The following is a 13,534-nucleotide window of genomic DNA, read 5'->3' as shown; positions in this document are numbered from 1 at the left end:
TTTTGAAAGGAAGTAAACTTGATGTAATTCTTGTATGCTGTACTCTCTGATGGACTATTGTGTTGCCAGTTTTCAACTGGTTTGCTGTGCATCTGCAGAAGAGTTTAAAAAGCATATCTTGAAATATTTGTCTATCATTGAATTTCTATTAGGAAGAGAGCTTACTGATGTACTATGATAACCGTGTGTTGGCCTTATTCTTAGTGAGTGAGTGAATAACTTGTATATAGCGCTTATATATAGCGCTACAAATGCGAACTGAATCGCCTCAAGGCGCTTGGCATCCCTTTTTCCTTTTATTTAGCCTTCATAAAAGATGGGTCTTGAGTTTTTTCCTGAAGGCCTGGTGATTCTCTTCCATTTCGTAAATTAGATGGTAATGAGTTCCACAGTCGAGGTCCTTGGACTGCAAATCTTTGTTCTCCTTTGCTCTTGTAGCGGCCTTGGGGATTTGTAATAGATTTTGGTTGGCTGATCGGAGAACACGATTGGGGTTGTGGAATTTTATTTTCACACATAGATATTGGGGGGGCGATGCCTTGTGCACACACTTGTGCGTCAGGCAGAGGGCCTTGAATGTGATTCGGTCCTTGACGGGCAGCCAGTGGAGGGACCTCAGGGAGGGGGAAATTGATTCCCAGGGTTTTTTTGCCTGTTGCCAGTCGCACTGCCGTGTTCTGGACGACTTGCAGATGGGCAATCTGTTATTTTGGAAGACCTAGGTACAGAGAGTTTGCATAATCGAGCTTGGAGTTTATTAGTGTTCCTACTACTACTGCGGTGTCTTTTTTCGGAATGAAGGGCATGAGTCTTCTTAGTGGATGCAAGAGATGGTGAGACCTGCTGACTACTGACCCAATTTGAGCATGCATTGTCATGTCCGAGTCAAAAATGACTCCTAGACTTTTGACTTTGGTGCTGGGGTAATGGTCTGTCCAAATATCGGCAGGGGCGACCATGTCGTCCTGCCCGATCTCTTTGTGTTTGCATGGATCAGAAGAAGTTCTGTTTTTGATCCATTGAGTTTGAGGTGACTCTCAGTCATCCAGTTGTCTATCAGAGTGAGGCATTTTTCTAGTCCGAGGTGTTGGTCCTTTTTGTTGTTTATACGAAAATAGATCCGAGCATCATCGGCGTAAGAATGGTATAGTAGATCCTGGTTACTGATAATTTTGAGGAGTGGGCGAAGATAAATATTGAATAACACGGGCGACAGGGGGGAACCTTGAGTCTCCACATGTCAGAGTGTCATGTCAGAGTGTCCACATGTCAGAGTCCATGCTTCTGAGGTGAAAGGTCCTAGTTTCACTATCTGGGATCGATTTTCCAGAAATGGTGAGAACCAGGGTAGATCTGAGTCGGCGACTCTGGCTACTTCTGTGAGCCGAGTCAGCAAGATTTTGTGATCAACTGTGTCAAACCCCGCACTAAGGTCTAGCAGTATCAGAAGACAAGATTTTCCTTCGTCTGCTGCTTCGAGAGTATCATCCCATATTTTGAGAAGTGCTGTTTCAGTGCCGTGACCTGGCCGGAATCCCGATTGTAGTGGGTCCAGTAGTTTATGGGTGTCTAAATGCTGTTGTAGCTGTTGCACTACAACTTTCTCCATGATCTTGGAGAAAACGCTGAGACCTCTTATAGGTCGATGGTGGCTTGGGTTCTTTGGGTCGAGATTGGTTGTTGCTATTGTGCAAGATTTGCCACTAGCATGGCCTATTTTTAGAATGGATGTCCCTTAGCCAGTTTTATTCCCTCTACACAGCTGTTTCTCTTTTATTTAATAAGTTTGGGTCAAATTACATATTATGTCATAACACATGTTTGTTATAATTGCCTATTTAAGCACTGGGCTACATGCCTGAAAACTGTTTTTGACTAGAAAGTGGTCTATTACTATTTTAGAGTCTTTCTTTAAGGATATTTAAGTATTTTATTGCATTACTTCATTTTTTGCAAAACGATCGATAGCAACTCCTATATACCCGCTTTCCTATTCACACACTAATGCAGAAAACACAAATTGACAATCAAAATCAAGTAAATAATAAGGCAAATCCTTCGGACAGTCCTGATATGCTTCTGGGCCGAGGGTCAACATAATACCAGCCTACTAGCATTTTTAGAACATGGTCAACATTATGAGGAAATGTTTATTCTCATACGTCTCATAAGTCACATTAATGTGACCTGTGAGGATAATGAATGTGATGTTAAAATATTGACTAATTGCATTTGTTATTAGTACTATCATTTTTGGTCATGTAAGGCCTTGTACACACTATAGGTTAAACCGATGAAAACGGTCTAATAGGTCATTTTCATCAGTCCAAACCGATCGTGTGTGGGCGCCATCGGTTATTTAACCACCTTAGGTTAAAAAAATGAGAACTTGCTTTAAAATTTAACCTATGGATTGGTAACCGATAGGTCAAAACCGAACGTTAGTATGCAAAACCATCGGTTAAAAACCCGTGCATGCTCAGAATCAAGTCGACGCATGCTTGGAAGCATTGAACTTCGTTTTTTTCAGCACGTCGTTGTGTTTTACGTCACCGCGTTCTGACACGATCGTTTTTTTAACTGATGGTGTGTATGCACGACGGACCATCAGTCAGCTTCATAGGTTAACCTAAGACAACGGTCCTTCAGACCGTTGTCCTCTGGTTAACCTATCGTGTGTACAAGGCCTTAGATTTATTTTTACCCTAGTGACTAAATAAAAACATGGTATGTAGTCATCATATTAAATGCGTTATTTTGTTAAATTTGTTCTTCTGGTGATTTAATCAATTATGAGTAATTGTACATAAACAAAGCCATGTACTTTCTAAACTTTGCTACTGGAAAACATGTTTTGATGCTATAATTTGTATTGCTATGAATGATGTCAGCGATGTTAATGTTTGTAATGATGCCATCCTGTATGGTGTTATGATTTGATTTAGCTCATGTTGTATGAAAATGGAATATGGGCGATCAGGTAATGTTTTATTTCAGCCATGCTGATGGAAATCATTATACATTTTATGTGATCAGTTCTAGCTTACATGTCACTTGTTGACCTATGTTCTCTTGCATTCCATATTTATAATTTATTGACCAAGTCATCCAGGTTTAGAGTAAGATTTGTTGGACAAAACTGAACGTATATATTTATTTGATAACTTTTATAGTCACCCATTGAATACTCATTCTGGAGTGTAGTCAGGTTTTAAACCCTGCTTTTGCAACGCTTTTCGGCTACTAGCGTGGTGCTTTTAACCCCCGCTAGCGGCTGAAAAAGGGTTAAAACCACCCGCAAAGCACTTCTGCAGTGGCAGGCGGTTTGGAGGCGCTGCCCATTGATTTCAATGGGATGGGGCGGTTTAGAAGCGGTGTATTCACCGCTCCTACATCGCCTCAAAGATGCAGCTGGCAGGACTTTTTTGAACGTCCTGCCAACGCACCAATCCAGTGTAAAAGCACATGGGTATTCACACTGGAGTGAAAGGAGCGGCTCTTTCAGGGAGCTTTGCAGGCACTATTTTTATGCTATAGCGCCTGCAAAACGTCCCAGTGTGAAAGCAGCTTTACATATATCAACTGAAGTGACTAGCCTCAGAGGATAAAACCACCTACATCCTCCCCATAGAATGTTAAAGTGTTTGTTAACTCAAAAAAATAATAATACAGATCCTGGTCCCTTAAAGCAAATTAAACAGCACAGTGCTTGTGCTGTGTAATCTGCCCCTCTCTACACTGTAAGAAAAAAAACCTGAACCTGCCACTTCCTGTATCCCCCTCTCTGCGCCAAAGATGCAAATCAGGGCTACTGAGCCATGACCACCGTGGTCAGTGTATGTCCCTCCTTCATCCGCAGTTCTGCTCTCAGCTCTCCCCCTTACCCCCTCCTCTCTGCCTGTCATAGAAAAAAGGGTGCCAATTTTGCTTGGATACAGCTCCGCATGACCGCAATTGTCAGTTAAAGCAACACAGTGCCAAATTGTAAAAAGTGCTCTGGTCAGGAAAGGGGTAAAATCAGGGCTGAAGTGGTTAATAGCTTATTAGATGTGTTAACCCATATATTTTACGAATCTTCTTAAGAGATATCCTAACGTTAGAGGCCCAAATAGGCATAATAACTAGGTGGTGAAAAAAGCAGGACATTAATAGCAGCAAGTAGATAGTGAAGATAGTGCCCAGGATGTGTTGGGTTGTGTAAGCTGTAAAGGGGTATCGGAGTAGTGAAGCAGGAAAGATGCATGTTTATATTGAACATTAGGTGATATAATATGCAATTCTTTGAGGGATTCAAAGGAATTAATTCCAAAGGGGATCATATAGGTGAGTCAAATTTGTGTCCAACCACCAAATAAAACTTTGGGGGGAATCTCAAACATGAGTGAAAAAGGGTAACCTAAAAAGATGATTAACGGAAGATGAGGGGATAGAGGTTAACTGGAAAGTTTAACTGAATCCCACACTTTAAAAGAATGGGAGGTAATAAGACTAGAAAGTATTTTGTGCCCTGAAGTAAGTTGGGATATTTGTGCAGCGCGTAAATAACTAGATACATGTGGGACTCCCAATCTTCCTTGTATTTTGGGTCGAAGCAAGATATGTTTCGCAACCCATGGCCTAGACTCACCCCATATATAGGCAAGGATCTTGGATTGAAAAGAACACAGAACATGCAGGGGGACCTGCACCAACAAAGCTCTAAAATAATAGTGATTTGGGTAGCAGAGCCCAATGACCTCCTTGTTTTTTTGTTTTTTTTTAAGTTTGTATTGTAATACCATAAAAGGACATTTTAGTTTTTCAAAAAGGGCACTCTCTCTTGTTTTTGTCACAATCCAGAGTCAGAATTACCTCTCCACAAATCCATTCTGATTCATATTTGTACTTTCTCTGCTTTTAAGGATGGCTTTCTAACTTTGTTCTTATTTGAATATGCAATTCTGGGGTATTTTCATTTTATACTTGCCTACAATGTTTGTTTTAGATTTCCTAAAAGTACTTAGAACATATACTGAATGTGCATAAATATTTCAAGTATTTTGTCTCTTATTCTATTCATTATTTAATTGTAGAATGCAGAAGCTTGGAATAATTTGTCTTCCGCATTCATCAGATTAAAACAGAAGTAAGTATTTAAAATTTTCTACTGCAAATACAAAACATTTTCCCATTATTTTAATAGCTTGCTTTGGCCATTATAAATGTGATTGCTATTTAAGATTAGAAGTGATTATGAATGAGCTTTGAGCTCTACAATGAGCTGCGGCCAGGTCATTCCTGCCCTGAAGCCCACCTCTTTGTTTATGTGAGCTCCAGGGCAAGATATCTGAGTGGTTAATTTCTCTACTCCAATTTACCGACCAAGATTGCTCAGAATTTTAAAGTAGTTGTAAACTCTCCAACCCAACTTCAGCACATTCAAATCCTCATTACTATACTTAAGCTACTGATCGCTGCCTGTAAAATTCCCCCATACTTGTATTGTCTTCTTGCAATCCGTCCTGAAATTTTTGCTGACGTCACTGGCGCACCCCGTCCTTTGATTGACAGCACACCCCACTGACAGCATACTGTGTCCGCGAGTTACGCTGTCTACGGAAAATGATTACCTAGAGGAAAAACACAATAGGGATAGCAGAGTTTAGTTCCGCTTTAAGACACATATGCAGACACTGAGTTGAATTTATTCCATCATGTTCACTATACCCATGGTATAGTGGGTCTATGCTCCCACTCAGCCTGTTTTTGGTGATGCAGAGATGTTGAAAGTTTCAAGGGTTGTGAATGCTTTTTCAAGGCACTGTATACACGTCAGGATATGAGTACCCTAGTGAGTGGGAGGCTACATTACAAGAACCTCTCTCAGGATATTAGCTGGAAACAACAAGCTGGATATGAGTGCACATGTGATCTATCATATCAGTAAGGTGTGAACACAGAGGTGCACAGGAAGTGGTCATAGAAGCACTGGAAATTTCTTCATTATGGATTTCACATCACCTTTATTTGATGAACTGTCACTTTATGTTTAATTATATTAACTGGCACGATTAATTATTTGGTAGATATTTTCATATTGGTGTATAGTTTATTTTCTATTTTTGCACTTATATAATTTGTGGGAATATATGCCTTTTAAAGGTTTCATATAGTACCACATGTTTTATATAGAGATTGGTAGCACGGCACTGATTTAATTTATTATATACACTGAATAAGCTGAAAATACTCACCTTTCCTTTCACTCCTCTGCAGCTCTATTCAGCCACTGGACCTAGGAAAGAAGTCCCCTGTAAGCTGTGTGAGTCATTGTACCCAGAGCTTACACAGGGCTGCTGACCCTCCCTCATTTGCTTAAAAGTGAAAGCACTGGGACAAAAAAAAACCTGAGCCATGTTTGTCAAGATTTACACCACAAGTTCCGGGTAGTTGAGTCATGCTCCAGCTGGGCCCCAGAGGAAATGTGTTAAATTTTTGCAAAGGAAAGTAGTTTGGATTGGGGCAAATGCACACTACTTAAAAGGATAAAAGTTTATCTGAAAAGTGTTCAACAGTGTTTAGATTTACTTTGATGTTCAACCAGTCTTCATTGTATTAGAAATATATAGCATCCTAGGCATCCTAACTACAGTTCAGTGGCAGTTTGCAGAGTATTGATTAAGCCATCTGTCTATACCATAAAAATCTGTAAGTAGCACACCTTCCATCGCTGTGCCTAGTTGGTTAGTGGTTAGAGGAAAAATGATTTACTTCTTTATGTTGTAGCATCTGAGAGTGATATGTTCCAAATGGTATAGGTCATATCTCAGAAGCATATGCCTCTAATTTGCTCTTTAGTTGTTCCTTTTTATTCATTTGGTGCAATTTGGATTAGCTAGATTGTTACCAAATTACTTAACCACTTCCCGGTCAATAGACAATTGACGTCCGGGAAGTGGTTGTGTTATCCTGACTGGTCGTCTATTAATGTCCAGCAGGATAACATGCAGGTGCGCGCCCGTGGGGGCACGCAGTGCGGCGATCGGTGAGTCCAATCACGGCTGACCACGATGTAAACAGGAAGAGCCGTTGATCGGCTCTTTTCTCACTCGCATCTGACAGACGCGAGTAGAGGAGAGCCGATCGGCGGGTCTCCTGACAGGGGGGGTTTGCGCTGATTGTTTATAAGCGCATCTCCCCCTCGTATACCCACACTGAATAAAAAAACACCAGGGAAGGGGGAAACCATAAAAAAACACTAGGGAAGGGGGCAACCATAAAAAAAAACAATAAAAAAAATTACCACAATATATGCCAATTAGTGCTCACAAATGGGCACTGACTGGCAACATGGGCACTGACTGACACAAATTGGTAAATAAACAAGTGATGCCCAGCAATGCCAACAGTGCCACCCCTCAGTGTCCATCAGTGCCACCCCTCAGTGCCCATCCATGCCCAGTGCCCACCTATCTGTGCCACCCATAAGTGCCACCTATGAGTGCCCATCAGTGCGGCCTATGAGTGCCCATCAGTGCGGCCTATGAGTGCCCATCAGTACTGCATACCAGTGCCGCCTCATCGGTGCCCATCAGTGCCGCCATATCAGTGCCCGTAATTGAAGAAGAAAACTTACTTATTTACAAAAAAAATAACAGAAAAAAATAAAAACAATTTTTTTTTCCAAATGTTCTGTATTTTTTTTAGTTGTTGCGCAAAAAATAAAAATCGCAGAGGTGATCAAATACCACCAAAAGAAAGTTCTATTTATGGGAACAAAATTATAAAAAAATTGTTTGGATACAGTGTAGCATGACCGTGCAATTGTCATTTAAAATGCGACAGCTCTGAAAGCTGAAAATTGGCTTGGGCATGAAGGTGCGTAAGTGCCTGGTATGGAAGTGGTTAAGAAGTGAACTTTACTGTGATGCAATAAGGATCTTGCATGAGCCTATAATCTGAATCTTAGAAGACATTTCATCCTTTATTTACATAAAGTGAGATTACTTAAATTAGTGATGTCAGTGCTTGTGCTCTAATAAAAAATCTTAGAGGGTGAAGCCAAAAGATTACGTGTTTGGGTATGTTTAGAACATATCTGGGCGATCCCACTACTCTAATGATCTCCACTTGCTTCTGTGTTCCCAGCTGGGCAGCTGCTCTACTTCATTCTGAACACAGGAGGTCAGCCACTCGACATGGGCACCATTCAAAGACTAGCACCGCCCTGCTTCTCCGCTTCATCCAATCAGGGAATGCTTTACGTTTAGCAAATATGCAATATATTGCCTTTCCGTAATGTGTTTTACTATTTGCTGCTAGAAAATGGCAAATTTAAACAAAACAACCGTTTTCTACAACTGCTTTGCGGATGAGCTGGGGAGATCAGATTACAAAGAACAGGATAAATGCTGTGTTTCCTATCTCCTAGCAGTGTTGAGGCACACTGACCAACTGGCATAGTAAACAAATACAATTTTCTTTGCAAATGGTGTGTGACTGCACCCCAAAGTTAATAGACTTTTTATTAAACCTGATCTTCAGGTTTCATTTAAGTTTAAATAGTTTGTTTGGACCGAGTTGGTCCAAGCAAACTATTACCTTCATTACTAGATATGCCCGCTGTGTGCACTGTATAAGCTGTATGTAGCTACAGTATACTGCACTGTGTTCTGGCAGCAGGATGGGATCCCGGAAACAAAATCCAATCTGAACACTGCTTAGCCATTTACAAAGCGCTTTGTATTCTATGAAGAATACAAAGCTTCCTCTGGTTGGCTGATATAAAGAGGTGTGTGGATTTCCAATACAGCCAATTAGCAGAAGCTTTGTATTCATTCATAGGAGCTCCCTGTGAGTGCCCAAGCAGTGATCAGCCCGACATGATTGTATGGTAAGTTTACTTTAGCATTAACCCAACAATTTAAACATATACTGTAAATCCAATAATCCTGTCTGCAAACAGGTGGCACAAGAATTACTATAATTACTTTTATAGCCAGAAAATCATATTCTGGAAACATTCTCTTCATGTCTAAATTATACCAGCTTTCCTATCTATGCCCAGTTAGTGTGCCATTACTGGCCACTGAGGTAACCTGTGTAAAGGCTCGTACACACGGCCGGGTTTCCCATCAGGAAAACTGTCAGGAGAGCTTTTGACCGGGTAAACCGGCTGAGTGTATGCTTCCTCGCAATTTTCCAGACAGGAAAACTGCCAGTGGGAAAATAGAGAACCTGCTCTCTATTGTCCCGCCAGGATTCTTGTTGGTTTTAAGCCCGGCAGTTTTCTTATGGGGAAACACTGCGAGGGAGCATACATACGGCCGAGGTTCCCGGCCAAAGCTCTCCCCCCAGTTGTTCTGACGGGAATCCTGGCCGTGTGTACACAGGGAAACTTACCAAGCAGGTTCTGGGTTTTCCGGCGGGATTGCCGGTGGACTTTTTACTGCCGGAATACCCTGTCGTGTGTACAGGACTTCAGAGTATGTACTCCTGCTTGTTGAGATACAATAGAGACGTTTTCCTGTTGTCCATTGGGTATTCATGGGAATGACAGTTGGTAGGGCTACTTTGTCACAACTACAAGACTAGTGTATTAATATACTACTATTTTAGTTTGTCTTCGTACTCTTTTTTTTTTTTATTGCTACAGGGCTAATGTACTGATATACGACCATTTTAGTGAGGGTTACCATTCTGCTGTCCCTTCATTTCACACATAAAAACTGTTATTTAGAACATGTGTTTATTGGGCAGGCGCCTTCCTGGTGTTTGCTTTTCTTCTGCTAACTGTCAGAGATTTGAAACCCATTCCTATGAAACAACGTTTATTTTGGCTTGTGTTCTATGTTCAACTGTAGTAAAATTAAATAATAGCTGTGGATCTGCTTCCACTGATAGCTTGCTTTGAAGTTGTTTGAGGGAGGTTAAAAGTAACTACTGACTGACAGTGCTGACAATGTATAAACCTGTAAATGGCCAGATCACATTACGTTTCCCTTTACCTGCCTTTCTGTACTACTGAAACATGCATCTTCATTATTCATATATCCACTTCAGCCTTAATTTTTTGTGTGATTTAGTTAGAATTAGTTAAGACCATTTAACTTTATATTTGTATTATTTCTGGCCTCATTATGTTTTTGGTGAGGGTTTCACTTTGTTTTTAAACTGTCCCAGCTTTAACAACGATGATGATCAGCTTTAGTAAACATATGGCCCTGCATTCATGGATTCCTTCTTTTGAAGTGTCTAGAGTTGTAAGGTATTGACTGACAGTCCTAAAGACACATGTACGATTTTTAGTTGCCATGTCCCAAATGTTTTATTTTTATTTACTTGCTCATGCTCACTCGCACTTCTGAAATGTACGGGGCCTTGAGTCGCTTATAGGGTTGCCATTAGGGGGGGGAACAACCAAAACACATGAGGGGCCCGGGCATCCCCAGAGGACCGACCACTGAGTAGGGCCTGGAGGAGCGTGGCTGCCATGTCTTTTTCTATGCTTTAATTTCCAACAGAAGAGTCAGCTGCTGCTGCTCTGTTTTTTTTTTTAGCGTGCTGCTTGTACTGTATTCTGGATTGTGATCGCCTACAGCTCCTCTCTCAGCGACATGTGTCAGCTTTGTGGAAATTAACTGGAACTAGGAAGACCTCCTTTACAAGTAGGGGCTGTGTGTATAAGTGAGGGGAGGAGTTGTTTGTGTACAGAGGGGCCACAGCTGCGTGTGTGTTGTGTTTTGTGTGCGCGTTGTGTTTTGTGTGTGTTTGATGTGTTCTGGTGTGTGTGTGTCAGAGGGGACTGAGTGTGTACAGGGGGGGAGGGGGCTACATGCAGGACTGTGGCATGGCCAGTGGATGGATTTGGTGGGTTGATCCTGGCGAATATTGGTGATCAGACCTGGGGGCGTTCCTGGCCTAAAACTGTGTAAGGGTACCCAAAATTTCTGATAGCTGCTCTTGTCACTTATGTACCCCAGTCTTAAAGCTTTATTAAACACAAAAAAAAATAGTATATTGCAGCTTACCATTTTTTGGATGTAGTGGCTGAATTTGTTTTCTTTTTTATGCATTTTTTAGCTTTATTTTTATATGTTTCATATTCTTTCACCATGCCACCTGAATTTTTTTAGGGGAATTTAGGGCTGTATGACAATACACACATTAACAAATGCATAGCAGCTCTCTTTTGGGATACAATACAGATCATCACTGATCTGTATTGTCAGATTGCCTTGCAGGCAAACACAGGGACACGTATCTTTGCATAGAATGGGAAAAGTTACAATCTCTGTCAGGCTTTTATTGCTGTATTTATATCACCTCGAGAAAGTTTGTTTTACTTCTTTGTCTGTCACCAAGGCCAGCCATACATGGAGCGAATTTCATTACTTCAGGAAATAAATTTGCTTTATTCCCCCCATCAACACAGTGTTGATGCGGGAATCCCTCCTGCCAGGCCATTGTCTTCTCCCGGGAGGGGAGGGTGGGCAAACCCTCTAGGAGAAGACAGTGATTATTGCTAGTGGCTATAGTAGCAGCCAGTGATAATCACAAGAGAATCCGGCAGGCTGGTTGTACCCAAGTTGATCGATCAAACAACGTGGTACATTCAGCCTGCCCATTAATGGTTACAATCCCGGCCAGTTGCTGGTAAGCCAAACGAGATTCGAAGTGTGTATGGCTGGCCCAAGACTGCAAGTGAGAATAATCTACCCAAAGAAGACTTATAAAGAGCAATAAACACACTTTTATTAAAAATGTGGGGATTGGTTTGAACCTCTGTCAGGTTTATGTTGTTGTCCGTGTTTTTGGCAAAGACATTTCCTTACTTCCTGGTGTGTCACAGGAAGTGGTGGGATATCTCCACCATATCCACAGACAGCACAAAACTGACCAGGGTTCCTACCCTTCTCCACTGTATCCTAGCTTAAAATAAAGTTTTGACCGGGGTTCCTCAATAAGTCTACTGCTGTGTTGAATTCTCCTGCATTCTTTGTCAAGGTGAAAATAATGTGTTATGCATGGTATTAAGTGTTGATCAATTGATGTTTGATGTTTACCATCAATATTGTATGCTACAGTGTCTCATAAGAAGATTTCTTCTTTTTTTTTTCAATGCTGGGCGCACGTTTGGTTTAATTTAGAAACATCCTCTAAAATATTTCAAATACATAGTTTCTGCTAGAAGAGTTCAGGTCAGTGACAGCTACTATATTACATTTTCAGATGTTCAATGGAACGTAATTAAAGTGTTACAAATAATTAGTTTCCTTTTTAATTCATCATTCCAGAGCCACCCATTACATTTTTTCCTACTGATGACTACCAAGGTTGTTCAAATAATGATGTAATGGCAACAATCAAACAGAATGAGCGTATGTCAGTTCAATGGAATCTAACTGAAGCTTTATTTCAGACTTAATTACAAATGTGTTATTTTCTGTCTAAAAGCACTCTTTATAATTACAAATGTTGCACATTTTTTATCAAAAAATTGAAAATCAATAATTCTATCATTTGATTCTACTGTTGTGTGCTGTAAAATATAGGTGGAGTTGAGTTACTTATTTGTTGAACTGCCAAAATGCAAAGCTTAGTAAGAAATTATTTAACATAACTTTAGTTCAGTAGCTTGCATTTGCATGTACAATTAATGCACATCTAATAAATAATCTGCTGTGTAATAATGTTTACTGATTTTTTAAAGGGACAAGGCTTTCCGAACACTTCAAGAGGCTATTAAATGCAACTTTGAACACTGGCAAATATGGGAAAACTATCTTCTTACCAGTACTGATGTAGGGCAGTTCAGGGAAGCAGTCAAAGCTTATCATAGACTCATGGACTTGCGTGGTAAATATAAAGATGTGCAGGTAGGCATTATCAAATATTTTACTTTTCTTCCTCTATTTAATTGTGCGGCTAAATAGAGCTTAGCCTTTTTATCAAAAAGATACTTAATAGCACAATTGTCATATGATTAAATCCCCCAAATATTTACCCTTTTCACGTATTTTTGCCTTTCAAAGCTCACGTAAAGTGAGTTAAAAAAATACTTAAGTTTGTTTCATCTTGATTCTGCAATAAACCAGTAACACTTACAACCCAGAAATACCTACCTGTTTGCTTTTTCGCAGGCTTTGTTCCTACTCGGCTGCTGATAGACATATTGCAGTCAAAAGCTGAGTATTGTAAGCTACAGTATTTCGCAAAAGGGAGTACACCCCTCACATTTTTGTAAATATTTTATTATATCATTTCATGTGACAACACTGAAGAAATTACACTTTGCTCCAATGTAAAGTAATGAGTGTACAGCTTGTATAACAGTGTCAATTTGCTGTCCCCTCAAAATAACTCAACACACAGACATTATTGTCTAAACTGCTGGCAACAAAAGTGAGTACACCCCTAAGTGAATATGTCCAAATTGGGCCCAAAGCATCAATATTCTGTGTGACCACCATTTTTTTTCCAGCACTGCCTTAAACCTCTTCCACTTTTCCATGATGACATCATAGAACTGGTGGATGTTGGAGACCTTGCGATC

At 40.4% G+C, this 13,534-nt stretch overlaps 1 protein-coding gene across 2 annotated transcripts in view; it reads left to right on the top strand.

The window, feature by feature from the left end:
• The window catches only part of TTC27 (tetratricopeptide repeat domain 27), a 502,742-nt gene that overhangs the window by 434,658 nt on the left and 54,550 nt on the right, over positions 1-13,534 (top strand). For both annotated transcript variants that reach the window (XM_040350814.1, XM_040350813.1), the window contains exons 16-17: positions 5,073-5,125; positions 12,692-12,857. In XM_040350814.1, coding sequence (XP_040206748.1) covers positions 5,073-5,125; positions 12,692-12,857 — 219 coding nt within the window. The remainder of the gene's footprint in view (positions 1-5,072; positions 5,126-12,691; positions 12,858-13,534) is intronic.

This window comes from Rana temporaria, chromosome 4 (assembly GCF_905171775.1).
Source record: "Rana temporaria chromosome 4, aRanTem1.1, whole genome shotgun sequence".
NCBI classification, from domain to species: domain Eukaryota; kingdom Metazoa; phylum Chordata; class Amphibia; order Anura; family Ranidae; genus Rana; species Rana temporaria.
This window is presented reverse-complemented; position numbering and strand designations above follow the sequence as displayed.